Below are 17,356 nucleotides of genomic sequence, written 5' to 3'. Positions count from 1 at the left end.
TTGCGGGTGCCTGACTGGGATTACAGAAAGTTCTGGGAAATCTCAGCAGGTCCAGCAGCATCAGTGGAGGAGGAAACAGGTAACATTTTGAGTTCGATGTAACTCATTTACAGAGCTGAAGAAAGTAAGAAGTCTGACAACACCAGGTTAAAGTCCAACAGGTTTGTTTCAAACACGAGCTTTCGGAGCGCAGCTCCTTCAGGAGCTGCGCTCCGAAAGCTCGTGTTTGAAACAAACCTGTTGGACTTTACCCTGGTGTTGTCAGACCTCTTACTGTGCTCACCCCAGTCCAACGCCGGTATCTCCACATCAGAGCTGAAGGAAGGGAGACTTGTGATGGGTTTTATACCTTGAATGGTGGTGGGGTGGGGGGGGTTGGGGTGGGGGTGATGAGCAAAAGGGGCGATGTTTACATCCTTGTTATTAATCTCTCCCGGCCTGTACCCTACCCCAGACCTTCCCCTTGCTCTTCCCAGCCCCTTCCCCCCCCCTATTGACCGCATAAAACCCATCGCATTTCAACCTCACACAGACTCGCAACGTTAACTCTGTTTCTCTCTTTAGAGACACTGCAGACCTGCCGGGTGATCCAGCATTTCCTGTTTTTATTACAGCATCCGCAGCGTTTTGCTTTTATTTAGCTTTGCTCAAATAAGCGAAACTAAAGTCTTTTCCAAAATATTCCCAAAGTTGATCAAGAATGGGGGGGGGGGACATGGAATTAAGGTGACTTGCAGATGAAGCAGTGGTGACAGAGTGCGGTTAGGATCTGGAACGTGCAGTCCGAGAGCATGGTGGAGGCACATTCAATCCAGAGAACTGGGTCATCATCATCTGAAGATGAAGAAGAAAAATATTGCAGGGCCATGGGGAGAATATGGGGGAGAGACAGGAGGTGAACAGTTCCTTCAGAGAGCTGGCAGGGAGTGGGGGAGAATGTGGAACTCGCTCACACAGGGAGTGGGGAGAATGTGGGACTCGCTCCCACAGGGAGTGGGGAGAATGTTGGACTCGCTCCCACAGGGAGAGGGGAGAATGTGGGACTCGCTCACACAGGGAGTGGGGGAGAATGTGGGACTCGCTCACACAGGGAGTGGGGAGAATGTGGGACTCGCTCACACAGGGAGTGGGGAGAATGTGGGACTCGCTCCCACAGGGAGTGGGGAGAATGTGGGACTCGCTCACACAGGGAGTGGGGAGAATGTGGGACTTGCTCCCACAGGGAGTGGGGAGAATGTGGGACTCGCTCCCACAGGGAGTGGGGAGAATGTGGGACTCGCTCCCACAGGGAGAGGGGAGAATGTGGGACTCGTTCCCACAGGGAGTGGGGAGAATGTGGGACTCGCTCCGACAGGGAGTGGGGAGAATGTGGGACTCGTTGCCACGGGGAGTGGGGAGAATGTGGGACTCGTTGCCACGGGGAGTGGGGAGAATGTGGGACTCGCTCCCACGGGGAGTGGGGAGAATGTGGGACTCTCTCCCACAGGGAGTGGGGAAAATGTGGGACTCTCTCCCACGGGGAGTGGGGAGAATGTGGGACTCACTCCCACAGGGAGTGGGGAGAATGTGGGACTCGTTCCCACAGGGAGTGGGGAGAATGTGGGACTCACTCCCACAGGGAGTGGGGAGAATGTGGGACTCTCCAGACCCAACACACCTTTCATGTGGAGGACAGTGGGAACTTTAATCCAACCGAAACAAATGGGCTGAATGGCCTCATTCTGTGCTGTAACCATTCTATTAACCCAGGTTGCAAAGGCAAATGCTCAACGGGCCAGTCTGTGTGTAATTCAGTATTTCTCACCATTAAACATACATTGGGTTGTGCAGAGAAACTGATTCCTCAGGTGAATGAGGCCTGTATAGTATTTACCTTGAATGACGAGCATCTTCAGAATGGGGGGACTTTGGTCCAGTAAGATAGTCTGTCCGCTGGTGATGACGACAAGTGAGCCTTTATCAGGAGGTGACTGACCCCCCCATGTGTAAGGAGAGGACCAGACATCAACATAGTTGAAATCTGCATAGTCCTGTAACCAAACAAAACAAAGGCTTATTCATGGCCTTTGCCTTTCTCTGAAATCACCACAGAACTTTTACAAAATCACTTCACTCAATCACCAAGGATGTGGACATTCAAAGTCTGTGAGCTTAAACCACTTTGACCTTTCCTCCAGGGAGCTGACTGGCCAAAATTCCTCAACAGTTTTACCCAAATCCAAGTGGAATTGTGGAAATCGGAGACTCTCTGTGTCTGCCGCTTTGCACAAGTAACTCATTTCCATTTTGTGTCTCGCAGTTTAGAGGCAACTTGGCCAGAATGGAGCCGTTTTTTTACAGCAGATATTACATTGCTATATCAACCCAACCGGACTCCAATCCCCAGCACCAGACCTTGTACCACCATAACCTCAAGAAACCGACCTCTACCCTCTCTCCAAGATTCCAGGCCTCAGGAACGTGGCTTCTCTTACCGGTTTGGCAATACCATTCCCCTGAACGTTCACCAGGACTTTAGTTTGTTGCGATGGTAAATGTGCGTTGGTAACACACACAATGGTGGTGCCATTCACAGACTGGATTTCACAGGGGGTTTCAGCGATAGTCACAATATTCTCACTCATGTCTGAACTGAAAGAGAAAGCAGGACGCGGTTAGAGAATTGAACCCTGTATAACCAATCACCACGGTCAATTTCTGTCAATGAGTTTACAACAGACCCAGACCAGGAGGTCGAGAGCTGTGGACCCACAGGCCAAATCCCCCAGTTCCTTCCAAACCACTCCCCCTCACCACAACCCACCTCGCCTCACACCCCCCTCACCACTCCCCCTCACCACAACCCACCTCGCCTCACACCCCCCTCATCACATCCACTCGCCTCAACCCCCCTCACCTCACACCCCCCTCACCACTCCCCCTCACCACAACCCCCCTCACCTCAACCCCCTCACCACTCCCCCTCACCACTCCCCCTCACCACTCCCCCTCACCACAACCCCCCTCACCACAACCCACCTCACCTCAACCCCCTCATCACGTCCCCTCGCCTCAACCCCCCCTCGTCTCACCTCACCCCCCTCGCGTCACCCTCACTCGCCTCACCCCCCTCACCACTCCCCCTCACCACATCCCCCTCGCCACCCCTCCCCTCGCCACATTCCCCTCCCCACACTCCCCTCGCCTCATCCCCCCTCACTACAACCCCTTGCTTCACCCCCTCACGTCACCTTCACTCGCCTCCCCTCACCACACCCCCCCTCGCCTCACACCCCCCTCGTCTCACACCCCCCTCGCCTCACTCGCCTCACCTCACATCACCCCCCTCGCCACCCCTCCCCTCCCCACCCCCCTCCCCACACTGCCCTCGCCCTACATCATGGGCTCAATTCAGCGGAATCAAGTTAAAGTCTGTGTGTTTAGTGGGTGCATCTGGGCGGCTGCAGCGCTGAGTAACATTCCGCTATCCAGCGGCTCTCTCACCAGCAGGAACAGCTCCTTGTTGATCGGGGCGCCATTTTGTCCGGCAACTGATCATTCCCCCCCTCCCCACGGGCACTTTTTCAGGCCCCCCTCACTCTTTTGACCCACCCCTCACCCCCCCCCCCCCCAACCTTGGGGAGACTCCCAGGAACCCCCGCTCAAACCCCCTACCTGGCAAGGCTCCCCCCCCCGGGGCCAATCAGTGGCAGTGCCAATGTGCCCAGGGGCTGGGGATGTGCCAAGGTGCCACTCTGCTCTGGCGTCGACCACCATGGGGTCTCCAATGGTCTTGGTAACCCCCCTCCCACCCCAGCGGCCATTACAGCTGTATTAAACGGCATCCCGGGGAGATCTCCCGGGCACGGGCGGTGACCCCCCAGGCGCCGGATCAATCCCACATCCGGAAATATGCAGATCTGGATCTCGCCTGCGAGGGCTCAATCCAGATCGCGCTGGGCGGACTGAATCAGGTGACGTGTGATCAGACCGTGTGAGGTTCACGGCAATTCAGCCGTTGCGCCCGGATCTGCAAAGGGCTCGCTGAATGGCTCTCCATCTCTCCAATTGTTCGTGTCGTTGTGGGACAACCTTTCTCAACTCAATTTGAAATCTACCATTGCGTCCTCACTAATATCAAACCTTGAGAGACTCAGGGCTCTTGTTCTGTTGTCTGGAGAGTGACGTACAGCTGGCAGTATAGCTCTGACCTGGTAGCCTGGCGTCACTCCAAGCTGGGATTTCGAGTAAAGAGCTGTGATGCCACCTGTCCAGGTAGTAGTGACTGATGGCTCACTCATTGGTATTGGTCTGTGATGGAACCATCAATTCACCAGACACGTGCTTTCAGATATGAACAGTGGTTTTAATCTACTTACTTCAGAGCCAGCCTGTTACCCATTGAGCTCTCGATGAACTCAGGCTGGCTCTGGACACGGTTATTTATACAGCAGTCTAGGGGGAGGAGTCGTGGGCGGAGCCAAGGGTGGAGCCCTGTACAAACTCCTGAGCATTCCCAGAGCTACTCCCCCTAGTGGTCGGATAACGCTACTGCGTTTACAATAGTATTGGTAAATACAGTGTGAATTACTCAGTGACATTCACCACAGTCTGTAAGCTGGGAATATCTCTGGGAGGAGTCACTGCTTTCTGAGGGGAGAGTAGCCAACTGCTGCAAATTGGTTCATAATAACGAGGATATTTAGTATAGACATCATTATTTTCAGCTGCCTATGCTATATTGAAATGATTTATATAAACTTGTCAACATTTAATACAAACAATTCTATTCACTATAACAAGTACAAATGGAGTGTGAAATGTTTGAACAGTATTAAAAGTTTCTCCGAATGTGATTTTGGATCTCACCCGAAACCAGTGCCGGTGATCGTCAATTTGGTGCCTCCTGCAGTCCCTCCTCTCCGAGGGTTTATGTTGGTAATGACAGGGGTCAAAGCCGATCTATAGGTGAAGCTATCAGGCAGTTGGCTCGAATCTTTGCCATTTACAACCCACACGTTACATGTCAGCTGGGGTTCAGTGCCTGTGAAAGGAAAGTTTGAAAAAGATAAGTTCACGTCCGGCCATGGCAGTGATTGCTGCGAACACTTCCATCTCCTTAAAACAATAGTGCCCATCAATCTCCAGAATACAATGCACGGATCTGTTGGGTATTTGGGACCATAATTGGTGAGAAACAGTTAAACTCCAATGTTTCTAAATATGCTGAAAAAAAATCATTCAAAATGTTGTACATTTGTCTTCATCTTGTGTGGAAATTCTTTCATTTATTAGTTACTAAAATATTGGATATGAAATGAAATGAAAATGGCTTATTGTCACGAGTAGGCTTCAATGAAGTTACTGTGAAAAGCCCCTAGTCGCCACATTCCGGCGCCTGTTCGGGGAGGCTGGTACGGGAATTGAACCCGCGTTGCTGGCCTGCCTTGGTCTGCTTTAAAAGCCAGCGATTTAGCCCAGTGTGCTAAACCAGCCCCTTGGGGGAGAGAGGGGGGGGCAAATCAATTGGCTGTCAGCAGGGGGTTACCGTGAGGATGAGCGCGTTTGACAGCCAATGGCATGAGTGTGGGGCGGGGATATTGGAGGTCATGTGATGAAGTCTCCAGACACACAGCCAATCAGAGTTGGCCACCCTAGTGGTGAGGTTGTTGCAGCAACGAGAGATGGGCTATAAAGGCTGACCAGGCTGGTGGACACCAATACCCTGGGAAAGAATGTTTTAAACAATCAAAGCGTCCTCCCCCTGAAATGCGACACAGCAACCAGACACCAGCTTGTTGCTTGTGGCAAAAAGGACTCCAATTGGATCACTGATTGAACCTTACCATTATTGAGTGGCACGTGACAGTACAGAGTGTTGGAGTTGGAGGCTGATGGTATCACTCTGCATTCACCGTCGCACACAAATACTTGGGACTTCTCTTGATCGAACCCCACTCCGCTTATAGCCAGCATCAAACCGCCACCAAAACCCCCTGTGCATCAGGAAAGAAAAGATTAAAACACAATGAAAATTGGTATGGCAGTGAATTTAATTTGTTTGCAATGTGCCTGGATTCTTGGACAGTCATTTGAATGGAAGTTAATAAAATCTGTGATTTGATGTCCTTGGCGATTGGTGCTGAATGAATGGAATGAAAATTGCTTATTGTCACAAATAGGCTTCGAATGAAGTTACTGTGAAAAGCCCCTAGTCGCCACATTCCGGCGCCTGCATGCTGGAGTTTAGATGTATGAATGGTCCTGTACGAGCTGACCCTGTTCTTACACAGGGGGTCTTTAGCGTTTGGAATCCTCTCCCTCGGAGTGCACTGGAGTTTGGGTCGTTGAATATATTCAAGGCTGAGATTGGGGCATTTATGATTGACAAGGGAGTCGAAGGCTATGATGGATAGACTGGAAGGTGGAGTTCAGGCCACAATCAGATCATCCATGATCTTATCAAATGGCAAAGCAGCGTCGAGGGGCTGATTGGGCAACTCCTGTTCCTATTTCTTCTGATCTTATCCACTGGGCTTCGGCGGAGGGATCTGGATGCGGAGTGTCTCTCCATACTCCAAGGGCAGTGAGACCAAGTATCGAACTCTGTCCCAAGTCGGATCAGCCAAGATCGGGATTCAGACCACCCCCTCGTGGTTCTGTGTTCCCAGTATCACAGCAATGAGTTAATTTACACATTGATCCATTCAGAGACCAATAATCCGGGAAAGGCCATTCGAGGGCCTCAGTATCTTTTCATTTTTGGTTTTGGAATGTGGGTATTGGAAATCTGGCATTTATTACTCATTCCAATATTTCCGTTCCCTTACAAAGGGAAATGTAAATATGATCCCCAAGACGGCATGTGAGGGCAGTTGAGAGCCGACCATGTTTATGTGGGTCTGGAGTCACATGTAGGCCAGACGGGTAAAGGACGGCAGATTTCCTTCCCTAAAGGACATGAATGAATATGGGTTTCTACTACAAGCCAACAGCTTCATAGCCATTTTCACAGAGACTAGCTTTTTTTTTAACAAGTTTGTTAAACTGAATTTAAATTCTCAAACTGAGACTGGGGCCCATGCCTATCTTTCCGGATTATTGGTCACCGAATGGAACAGCTAAGCGATCGCACGCTTCCACAATTCATCCAATTCCTTCATTGTCTTTGCAAAGGAAGGATTGTGACTCTGTACTTGCCTTCAGTTGGAAAGACGCTGGTTATATTGAATTGATAATGAAATGACAGCCAGGGTGCTGCGTAGCCCCTCCTCTCATGTTTCAGAGTAATGGGGAAAGTACCACCAGCGTGAGGCCCTACAACGCACTCAACCTGACTGTCGTTGATCGTGGTCACATTACACAAGACATTGTCGATCGAGATAGTGACATCAGAGGCAGCGGATCCAAAACCTGACCCGATGATGGTGATTGTTGACTCGCTGACACCTGAAAGCAAGGAGAGGGGAAGAATTCTGAGAATCTGCAAATTGCTGATGCATTTAAAGGGAAGACACAGGAAGGAGGCAGGAAAGAAGGAAATAGGGAAATGGGAGGATCCTGTGGAGAATGTACATCATCATGGAGCAGATGGGCAGAGTGGTCTGTTTCATAGCTCAGCTGTGCTGCTCTGGGGGAACAAGTGATTTCCCAGAAAAAATTCCCTGGCTGCTCTTGCACATTTGTATAATATTGTGCAGGAACTGATTGTCTGTCTGTCCGTCCTCTGGGTGGAAGATCGTGCCCAATATTTTTTAATAAATTTTTTTCTTTGTAATCAAGCAGAGTAGTGGCTATGTGATGGTAAGCTACTGATAAGGGGATAAAGCTCACTTAGTTTCACTGGCAGATGGAGGGCACAGGATTACAGTGCTCCCACAATATTCAGTTGTTCTAAAGTCACAAAGGTTACAGCAGCTAATAGAAGTCAATTACTAGGAAAAGATCTGCATTTATTTTTTTTTAATGCAATTACCCAATTAAAGGGCAATTTAGCCTGGCCAATCCACCTACCCTGCATATCTTTGGGTTGTGGGGGTGAGACCCACGCAGACACGGGGAGAATGTGCAAACTCCAGACGGACAGTGACCCAGAGCGGGATCGACAGTGCTAAACACTGCACACAGATCTGCATTTATACAGTATCCTTCATGACCGCAGGAGGTGCCAAAGTGGGCAGCACAGTGGTTAGCACCGAAACATTTCAGATGATTACCTTCCAACCACCACTTACCAGTCATTGGAGTCACAGTGAGAATTTCTGGAGTCTCTGTCTGGTTGTAGGTAAATTTAAGGAGTGGATACACTGTGGAACGAACAATGATCTTCACATCAACAGTGTCTGGGGGGCCAGCTGGAGTGATACACTGGACTTCACCTGGAGTGACTGACCGAAGGTGACACGGAGAATGATGCACTGTCACTGTCGTTTCATTCTGGACAAAGCCATTTCCTGTTATTAACAATGGCGTGCCCCCATGCACACCGCCTGATGCTGGCGACAGGGAGGCTCTGGCACTGCTGGTGATAGAAATCTCTCTGAGAGACAGACCTTTGTTTAAGTTTAAAACCCTCAAGGCGTGCTCGCCAACAGGTACCGGTCCCACTGTACATTTCAAGGTGCTGTCCGAGACATTGTGAGGAACAAAGTAAGCGTCTCCAATTAAAACAAAAGTTGTGGCCACACGGTTCCCAAATCCATGGCCATTTATAGTCATCTCTGTGTAGGTGCTGTTCAGGATTGTGGAAGAGACATTCAGGATGTTTGGTGCTGCACTGTCTGTATAGGAGAAGTCGCAGGCTTCTCTACACACCACCGGGATCCCACGAACAGAAAGCTCGACAATCCCATTGGAGGCAACGGAAGCTGAGGAATCACAGGTGAGATGTGTGTAGTTTGCAGAAACCAGCAGGCAGGGGACATTGGCTAACTGAACCGTGACGTCTCTGAGATCACTTCCAAAACCTGAGCCAGTGATAGTTATCCTGGTCCCTCCCATCGTGGATCCAACATTGGAGCTAACATCATCCATGTGTGGAAGCAGCACAAAGCGACGGCTGAATTCATTGGTTATAGTGTTGAGAGCAGTGCCCAGGTTGTGGACTGTCATGGACACAAGGGCTGCGATGCCAATGTCCATCATTCCTTCAGGGTTCACCAGACACACTACTTCACTCTCACTGCTGTTTTCAACGATGCACGGGTGTTTCCCAACCAGCACCTACAACAAAGCAACAGGTCAGAGTCAGAACGTCTGCTTCCCAGCAACACACCAATCTCACATCTCCTCAATGTCAGTTAGGTGGAATGTGGAACGGTGGCTCTCCAGAAACAGTGAAAAAACAGCAGAGACGGAGGAGAACAGGCTCAAGGTGAAGGATGAAGAATCTTCAGTAGCAACATGAAGAGAGAGTGGAAACTATTCAATACGCAAACACATTTCAGTTTTACCCATTTTAAACATAGAAAGAAAATCAAAGGGCTCAGAACTTGAGGAAGCACCAATTCACCGGGCACCCCCAAAATAATGTCCCAAATCAAACAAATGACCAAGGAGATGAAGCTCAAAAACAGACTACAGGGGTCCAAAATAAATCATTCCTGAAGGATAGGACATGTTTATCCCAGGCACAAGGAGGGAGATTAGTGATTCAGCAGAACAATAATGAGGGGTCAGCCAATGTGTGAATTCCAGGTGAGACGGATAGTTTACCATCAGGCTGGGAGTGCGGGGGCTGGGGGGGGGGGGGGGGAGTGGGGGGGTGAGGTAACTACAGAGCCATCATTCTGCAATTCCAGGTGAAATAATCGAAGTGATTATCAGCAGTCTCCTTGAGGATTTGTCTGGACGGAAGGGATCGAGACGGGAAAGGTTCCCATCCTCTTTGAGGTAGTGAAATGATGATACCTCTGTAACTTTACAGAGCGTCAATGTGTCAGCTCGGGCTCATCGTTACGCTGAATCAGAAACCTGAAGGTTTAAGATCAACATCAGACATCAATGCCAGAGAATTTGCTTCCCCAGAGAGCAATGGAGACTGGGTCAGTGAGTATATTCAGTGGGGACTGGGTCAGTGAGTATATTCAGTGGGGACTGGGTCAGTGAGTATATTCAGTGGGGACTGGGTCAGTGAGTATATTCAGTGGGGACTGGGTCAGTGAGTATATTCAGTGGGGACTGGGTCAGTGAGTATATTCAGTGGGGATTGGGTCAGTGAGTATATTCAGTGGGGACTGGGTCAGTGAGTATATTCAGTGGGGACTGGGTCAGTGAGTATATTCAGTGGGGACTGGGTCAGTGAGTATATTCAGTGGAGACTGGGTCAGTGAGTATATTCAGTGGGGACTGGGTCAGTGAGTATATTCAGTGGAGACTGGGTCAGTGAGTATATTCAGTGGAGACTGGGTCAGTGAGTATATTCAGTGGGGACTGGGTCAGTGAGTATATTCAGTGGAGACTGGGTCAGTGAGTATATTCAGTGGAGACTGGGTCAGTGAGTATATTCAGTGGGGACTGGGTCAGTGAGTATATTCAGTGGGGACTGGGTCAGTGAGTATATTCAGTGGAGACTGGGTCAGTGAGTATATTCAGTGGAGACTGGGTCAGTGAGTATATTCAGTGGGGACTGGGTCAGTGAGTATATTCAGTGGAGACTGGGTCAGTGAGTATATTCAGTGGGGACTGGGTCAGTGAGTATATTCAGTGGAGACTGGGTCAGTGAGTATATTCAGTGGGAGACTGGGTCCGTGAGTATATTCAGTGGAGACTGGGTCAGTGAGTATATTCAGTGGAGACTGGGTCAGTGAGTATATACAGTGGGGACTGGGTCAGTGAGTATATTCAGCGGAGACTGGGTCAGTGAGTATATTCAGTAGAGACTGGGTCAGTGAGTATATTCAGTGGAGACTGGGTCAGTGAGTATATTCAGTGGGGACTGGGTCAGTGAGTATATTCAGTGGGGACGGGGTCAGTGTGTATATTCAGTGGGGACTGGGTCAGTGAGTATATTCAGTGGAGACTGGGTCAGTGAGTATATTCAGTGGAGACTGGGTCAGTGAGTATATTCAGTGGGGACTGGGTCAGTGAGTATATTCGGTGGTGACTGGGTCAGTGAGTATATTCAGTGGGGACTGGGTCAGTGAGTATATTCAGTGGTGACTGGGTCAGTGAGTATATTCAGTGGGGACTGGGTCAGTGAGTATATTCAGTGGAGACTGGGTCGGTGAGTATATTCAGTGGGGACTGGGTCAGTGAGTATATTCAGTGGGGACTGGGTCAGTGAGTATATTCAGTGGAGACGGCCAGTGAGTATATTCAGTGGAGACTGGGTCAGTGAGTATATTCAGTGGGGACTGGGTCAGTGAGTATATTCAGTGGAGTCTGGGTCAGTGAGTATATTCAGTGGAGACTGGGTCAGTGAGTATATTCAGTGGAGACTGGGTCAGTGAGTATATTCAGTGGAGACTGGGTCAGTGAGTATATTCAGTGGAGACTGGGTCAGTGAGTATATTCAGTGGGGACTGGGTCAGTGAGTATATTCAGTGGGGACTGGGTCAGTGAGTATATTCAGTGGGGACTGGGTCAGTGAGTATATTCAGTGGAGACGGCCAGTGAGTATATTCAGTGGGGACTGGGTCAGTGAGTATATTCAGTGGGGACTGGGTCAGTGAGTATATTCAGTGGGGAGACGGTCAGTGAGTATATTCAGTGGGGACTGGGTCAGTGAGTATATTCAGTGGGGACTGGGTCAGTGAGTATATTCAGTGGGGAGACGGTCAGTGAGTATATTCAGTGGAGATTGGGTCAGTGAGTATATTCAGTGGGGACTGGGTCAGTGAGTATATTCAGTGGGGACTGGGTCAGTGAGTATATTCAGTGGGGACTGGGTCAGTGAGTATATTCAGTGGGGACTGGGTCAGTGAGTATATTCAGTGGGGACTGGGTCAGTGAGTATATTCAGTGGAGACGGCCAGTGAGTATATTCAGTGGGGACTGGGTCAGTGAGTATATTCAGTGGGGACTGGGTCAGTGAGTATATTCAGTGGGGAGACGGTCAGTGAGTATATTCAGTGGGGACTGGGTCAGTGAGTATATTCAGTGGGGACTGGGTCAGTGAGTATATTCAGTGGGGAGACGGTCAGTGAGTATATTCAGTGGAGATTGGGTCAGTGAGTATATTCAGTGGGGACTGGGTCAGTGAGTATATTCAGTGGGGACTGGGTCAGTGAGTATATTCAGTGGGGACTGGGTCAGTGAGTATATTCAGTGGGGACTGGGTCAGTGAGTATATTCAGTGGGGACTGGGTCAGTGAGTATATTCAGTGGAGACGGCCAGTGAGTATATTCAGTGGGGACTGGGTCAGTGAGTATATTCAGTGGGGACTGGGTCAGTGAGTATATTCAGTGGGGAGACGGTCAGTGAGTATATTCAGTGGAGACTGGGTCAGTGAGTATATTCAGTGGGGACTGGGTCAGTGAGTATATTCAGTGGGGACTGGGTCAGTGAGTATATTCAGTGGGGACTGGGTCAGTGAGTATATTCAGTGGGGACTGGGTCAGTGAGTATATTCAGTGGGGACTGGGTCAGTGAGTATATTCAGTGGGGAGACGGTCAGTGAGTATATTCAGTGGGGACTGGGTCAGTGAGTATATTCAGTGGGGACTGGGTCAGTGAGTATATTCAGTGGAGACTGGGTCAGTGAGTATATTCAGTGGAGACTGGGTCAGTGAGTATATTCAGTGGGGACTGGGTCAGTGAGTATATTCAGTGGAGACTGGGTCAGTGAGTATATTCAGTGGGGACTGGGTCAGTGAATATATTCAGTGGAGACTGGGTCAGTGAGTATATTCAGTAGAGACTAGGTCAGTGAGTATATTCAGTGGGGACTGGGTCAGTGAGTATATTCAGTGGGGACTGGGTCAGTGAGTATATTCAGTGGAGACTGGGTCAGTGAGTATATTCAGTGGGGACTGGGTCAGTGAGTATATTCAGTGGAGACTGGGTCAGTGAGTATATTCAGTGGGGACTGGGTCAGTGAGTATATTCAGTGGGGACGGTCAGTGAGTATATTCAGTGGAGACTGGGTCAGTGAGTATATTCAGTGGAGACTGGGTCAGTGAGTATATTCAGTGGGGACTGGGTCAGTGAGTATATTCAGTGGGGACTGGGTCAGTGAGTATATTCAGTGGAGACTGGGTCAGTGAGTATATTCAGTGGGGACTGGGTCAGTGAGTATATTCAGTGGGGACTGGGTCAGTGAGTATATTCAGTGGGGACTGGGTCAGTGAGTATATTCAGTGGAGTCTGGGTCAGTGAGTATATTCAGTGGAGACTGGGTCAGTGAGTATATTCAGTGGGGACTGGGTCAGTGAGTATATTCAGTGGAGACGGCCAGTGAGTATATTCAGTGGGGACGGCCAGTGAGTATATTCAGTGGGGACTGGGTCAGTGAGTATATTCAGTGGGGACTGGCTCAGTGAGTATATTCAGTAGAGAGTGGGTCAGTGAGTATATTCAGTGGAGACTGGGTCAGTGAGTATATTCAGTGGGGACTGGGTCAGTGAGTATATTCAGTGGAGACTGGGTCAGTGAGTATATTCAGTGGGGACTGGGTCAGTGAGTATATTCAGTGGAGTCTGGGTCAGTGAGTATATTCAGTGGAGACTAGGTCAGTGAGTATATTCAGTGGGGACTGGGTCAGTGAGTATATTCAGTGGGGACTGGGTCAGTGAGTATATTCAGTGGGGACTGGGTCAGTGAGTATATTCAGTGGAGACTGGGTCAGTGAGTATATTCAGTGGAGACTGGGTCAGTGAGTATATTCAGTGGGGACTGGGTTAGTGAGTATATTCAGTGGAGACTGGGTCAGTGAGTATATTCAGTGGAGACTGGGTCAGTGAGTATATTCAGTGGGGACTGGGTCAGTGAGTATATTCAGTGGAGACTGGGTCAGTGAGTATATTCAGTGGAGACGGTCAGTGAGTATATTCAGTGGGGACTGGGTCAGTGAGTATATTCAGTGGAGACTGGGTCAGTGAGTATATTCAGTGGGGACTGGGTCAGTGAGTATATTCAGTGGAGACTGGGTCAGTGAGTATATTCAGTGGAGACTGGGTCAGTGAGTATATTCAGTGGAGACTGGGTCAGTGAGTATATTCAGTGGAGACTGGGTCAGTGAGTATATTCAGTGGAGACTGGGTCAGTGAGTATATTCAGTGGGGACTGGGTCAGTGAGTATATTCAGTGGGGACTGGGTCAGTGAGTATATTCAGTGGAGACTGGGTCAGTGAGTATATTCAGTGGGGACTGGGTCGGTGAGTATATTCAGTGGGGACTGGGTCAGTGAGTATATTCAGTGGGGACTGGGTCAGTGAGTATATTCAGTGGAGACGGTCAGTGAGTATATTCAGTGGAGACTGGGTCAGTGCGTATATTCAGTGGAGACTGGGTCAGTGAGTATATTCAGTGGAGACTGGGTCAGTGAGTATATTCAGTGGAGACGGTCAGTGAGTATATTCAGTGGAGACTGGGTCAGTGCGTATATTCAGTGGAGACTGGGTCAGTGAGTATATTCAGTAGAGACTGGGTCAGTGAGTATATTCAGTGGAGACTGGGTCAGTGAGTATATTCAGTGGGGACTGGGTCAGTGAGTATATTCAGTGGAGACTGGGTCAGTGAGTATATTCAGTGGAGACTGGGTCAGTGAGTATATTCAGTGGAGACTGGGTCAGTGAGTATATTCAGTGGAGACTGGGTCAGTGAGTATATTCAGTGGAGACTGGGTCAGTGAGTATATTCAGTGGGGACTGGGTCAGTGAGTATATTCAGTGGGGACTGGGTCAGTGAGTATATTCAGTGGGGACTGGGTCAGTGAGTATATTCAGTGGAGACGGCCAGTGAGTATATTCAGTGGGGACTGGGTCAGTGAGTATATTCAGTGGGGACTGGGTCAGTGAGTATATTCAGTGGGGAGACGGTCAGTGAGTATATTCAGTGGGGACTGGGTCAGTGAGTATATTCAGTGGGGACGGTCAGTGAGTATATTCAGTGGAGACTGGGGTCAGTGAGTATATTCAGTGGAGACTGGGTCAGTGAGTATATTCAGTGGGGACTGGGTCAGTGAGTATATTCAGTGGGGACTGGGTCAGTGAGTATATTCAGTGGAGACTGGGTCAGTGAGTATATTCAGTGGGGACTGGGTCAGTGAGTATATTCAGTGGGGACTGGGTCAGTGAGTATATTCAGTGGGGACTGGGTCAGTGAGTATATTCAGTGGAGTCTGGGTCAGTGAGTATATTCAGTGGAGACTGGGTCAGTGAGTATATTCAGTGGGGACTGGGTCAGTGAGTATATTCAGTGGAGACGGCCAGTGAGTATATTCAGTGGGGACGGCCAGTGAGTATATTCAGTGGGGACTGGGTCAGTGAGTATATTCAGTGGGGACTGGCTCAGTGAGTATATTCAGTAGAGAGTGGGTCAGTGAGTATATTCAGGGAGACTGGGTCAGTGAGTATATTCAGTGGGGACTGGGTCAGTGAGTATATTCAGTGGAGACTGGGTCAGTGAGTATATTCAGTGGGGACTGGGTCAGTGAGAATATTCAGTGGAGTCTGGGTCAGTGAGTATATTCAGTGGAGACTAGGTCAGTGAGTATATTCAGTGGGGACTGGGTCAGTGAGTATATTCAGTGGGGACTGGGTCAGTGAGTATATTCAGTGGGGACTGGGTCAGTGAGTATTTCAGTGGAGACTGGGTCAGTGAGTATATTCAGTGGAGACTGGGTCAGTGAGTATATTCAGTGGGGACTGGGTCAGTGAGTATATTCAGTGGAGACTGGGTCAGTGAGTATATTCAGTGGAGACTGGGTCAGTGAGTATATTCAGTGGGGACTGGGTCAGTGAGTATATTCAGTGGAGACTGGGTCAGTGAGTATATTCAGTGGAGACGGTCAGTGAGTATATTCAGTGGGGACTGGGGTCAGTGAGTATATTCAGTGGAGACTGGGTCAGTGAGTATATTCAGTGGGGACTGGGTCAGTGAGTATATTCAGTGGAGACTGGGTCAGTGAGTAATATTCAGTGGGACTGGGTCAGTGAGTATATTCAGTGGAGACTGGGGTCAGTGAGTATATTCAGTGAGACTGGGTCAGTGAGTATATTCAGTGGAGACTGGGTCAGTGAGTATATTCAGTGGAGACTGGGTCAGTGAGTATATTCAGTGGGAGACTGGGTCAGTGAGTATATTCAGTGGGACTGGGTCAGTGAGTATATTCAGTGGGACTGGGTCAGTGAGTATATTCAGTGGGGACTGGGTCAGTGAGTATATTCAGTGGAGGACTGGGTCAGTGAGTATATTCAGTGGGGACTGGGTCAGTGAGTATATTCAGTGGAGACTGGTCAGTGAGTATATTCAGTGGAGACTGGGTCAGTGAGTATATTCAGTGGGAGACTGGGTCAGTGAGTATATTCAGTGGAGACTGGGTCAGTGAAGTATATTCAGTGGAGACTGGGTCAGTGAGTATATTCAGTGGAGACTGGGTCAGTGAGTATATTCAGTGGAGACTGGGTCAGTGAGTATATTCAGTGGAGACTGGGTCAGTGAGTATATTCAGTGGAGACTGGGTCAGTGGAGTATTTCAGTGGGAGGGACTGGGTCAGTGAGTATATTCAGTGGAGGACTGGGTCAGTGAGTATATTCATGGAGACACTGGGTCAGTGAGTATATTCAGTGGGGACTGGGTCAGTGAGTATATTCAGTGGAGACTGGGTCAGTGAGTATATTCAGTGGGACTGGGTCAGTGAGTATATTCAGTGGGACTGGGTCAGTGAGTATATTCAGTGGGGACTGGGTCAGTGAGTATATTCAGTGGGGACTGGGTCAGTGAGTATATTCAGTGGAGGACGGGTCAGTGAGTATATTCAGTGGAGACTGGGTCAGTGAGTATATTCAGTGGGGACTGGGTCAGTGAGTATATTCAGTGGGGACTGGGTCAGTGAGTATATTCAGTGGGGACTGGGTCAGTGAGTATATTCAGGGGGACTGGGTCAGTGAGTATATTCAGTGGGGACTGGGTCAGTGAGTATATTCAGTGGGGACTGGGTCAGTGAGTATATTCAGTGGGGACTGGGTCAGTGAGTATATTCATGCTGGGTCGCGAGGTGTCAATATTCAGTGGGGACTGGGTCAGTGAGTATATTCAGTGGAGACTGGGTCAGTGAGTATATTCAGTGGGGACTGGGTCAGTGAGTATATTCAGTGGGGACTGGGTCAGTGAGTATATTCAGTGGAGACTGGGTCAGTGAGTATATTCAGTGGGGACTGGGTCAGTGAGTATATTCAGTGGGGACTGGGTCAGTGAGTATATTCAGTGGAGAC

The 17,356-nt window shown here is 49.4% G+C and overlaps 1 protein-coding gene across 1 annotated transcript in view; it reads right to left on the bottom strand.

The window, feature by feature from the left end:
* Positions 1 to 17,356, bottom strand: part of pkhd1l1.1 (PKHD1 like 1, tandem duplicate 1) — a 186,950-nt gene that overhangs the window by 65,295 nt on the left and 104,299 nt on the right. Inside the window, 6 exon segments of the mRNA XM_038808494.1 lie at positions 1,874 to 2,030; positions 2,475 to 2,631; positions 4,849 to 5,009; positions 5,812 to 5,975; positions 7,180 to 7,428; positions 8,214 to 9,201. Coding sequence (XP_038664422.1) covers positions 1,874 to 2,030; positions 2,475 to 2,631; positions 4,849 to 5,009; positions 5,812 to 5,975; positions 7,180 to 7,428; positions 8,214 to 9,201 — 1,876 coding nt within the window.

The sequence above is a fragment of the Scyliorhinus canicula genome, chromosome 10 (genome assembly GCF_902713615.1).
Source record: "Scyliorhinus canicula chromosome 10, sScyCan1.1, whole genome shotgun sequence".
NCBI lineage: Eukaryota > Metazoa > Chordata > Chondrichthyes > Carcharhiniformes > Scyliorhinidae > Scyliorhinus > Scyliorhinus canicula.
Note: the sequence above shows the minus strand (reverse complement) of the source record. Positions and strands in the feature narration are given on the sequence as shown.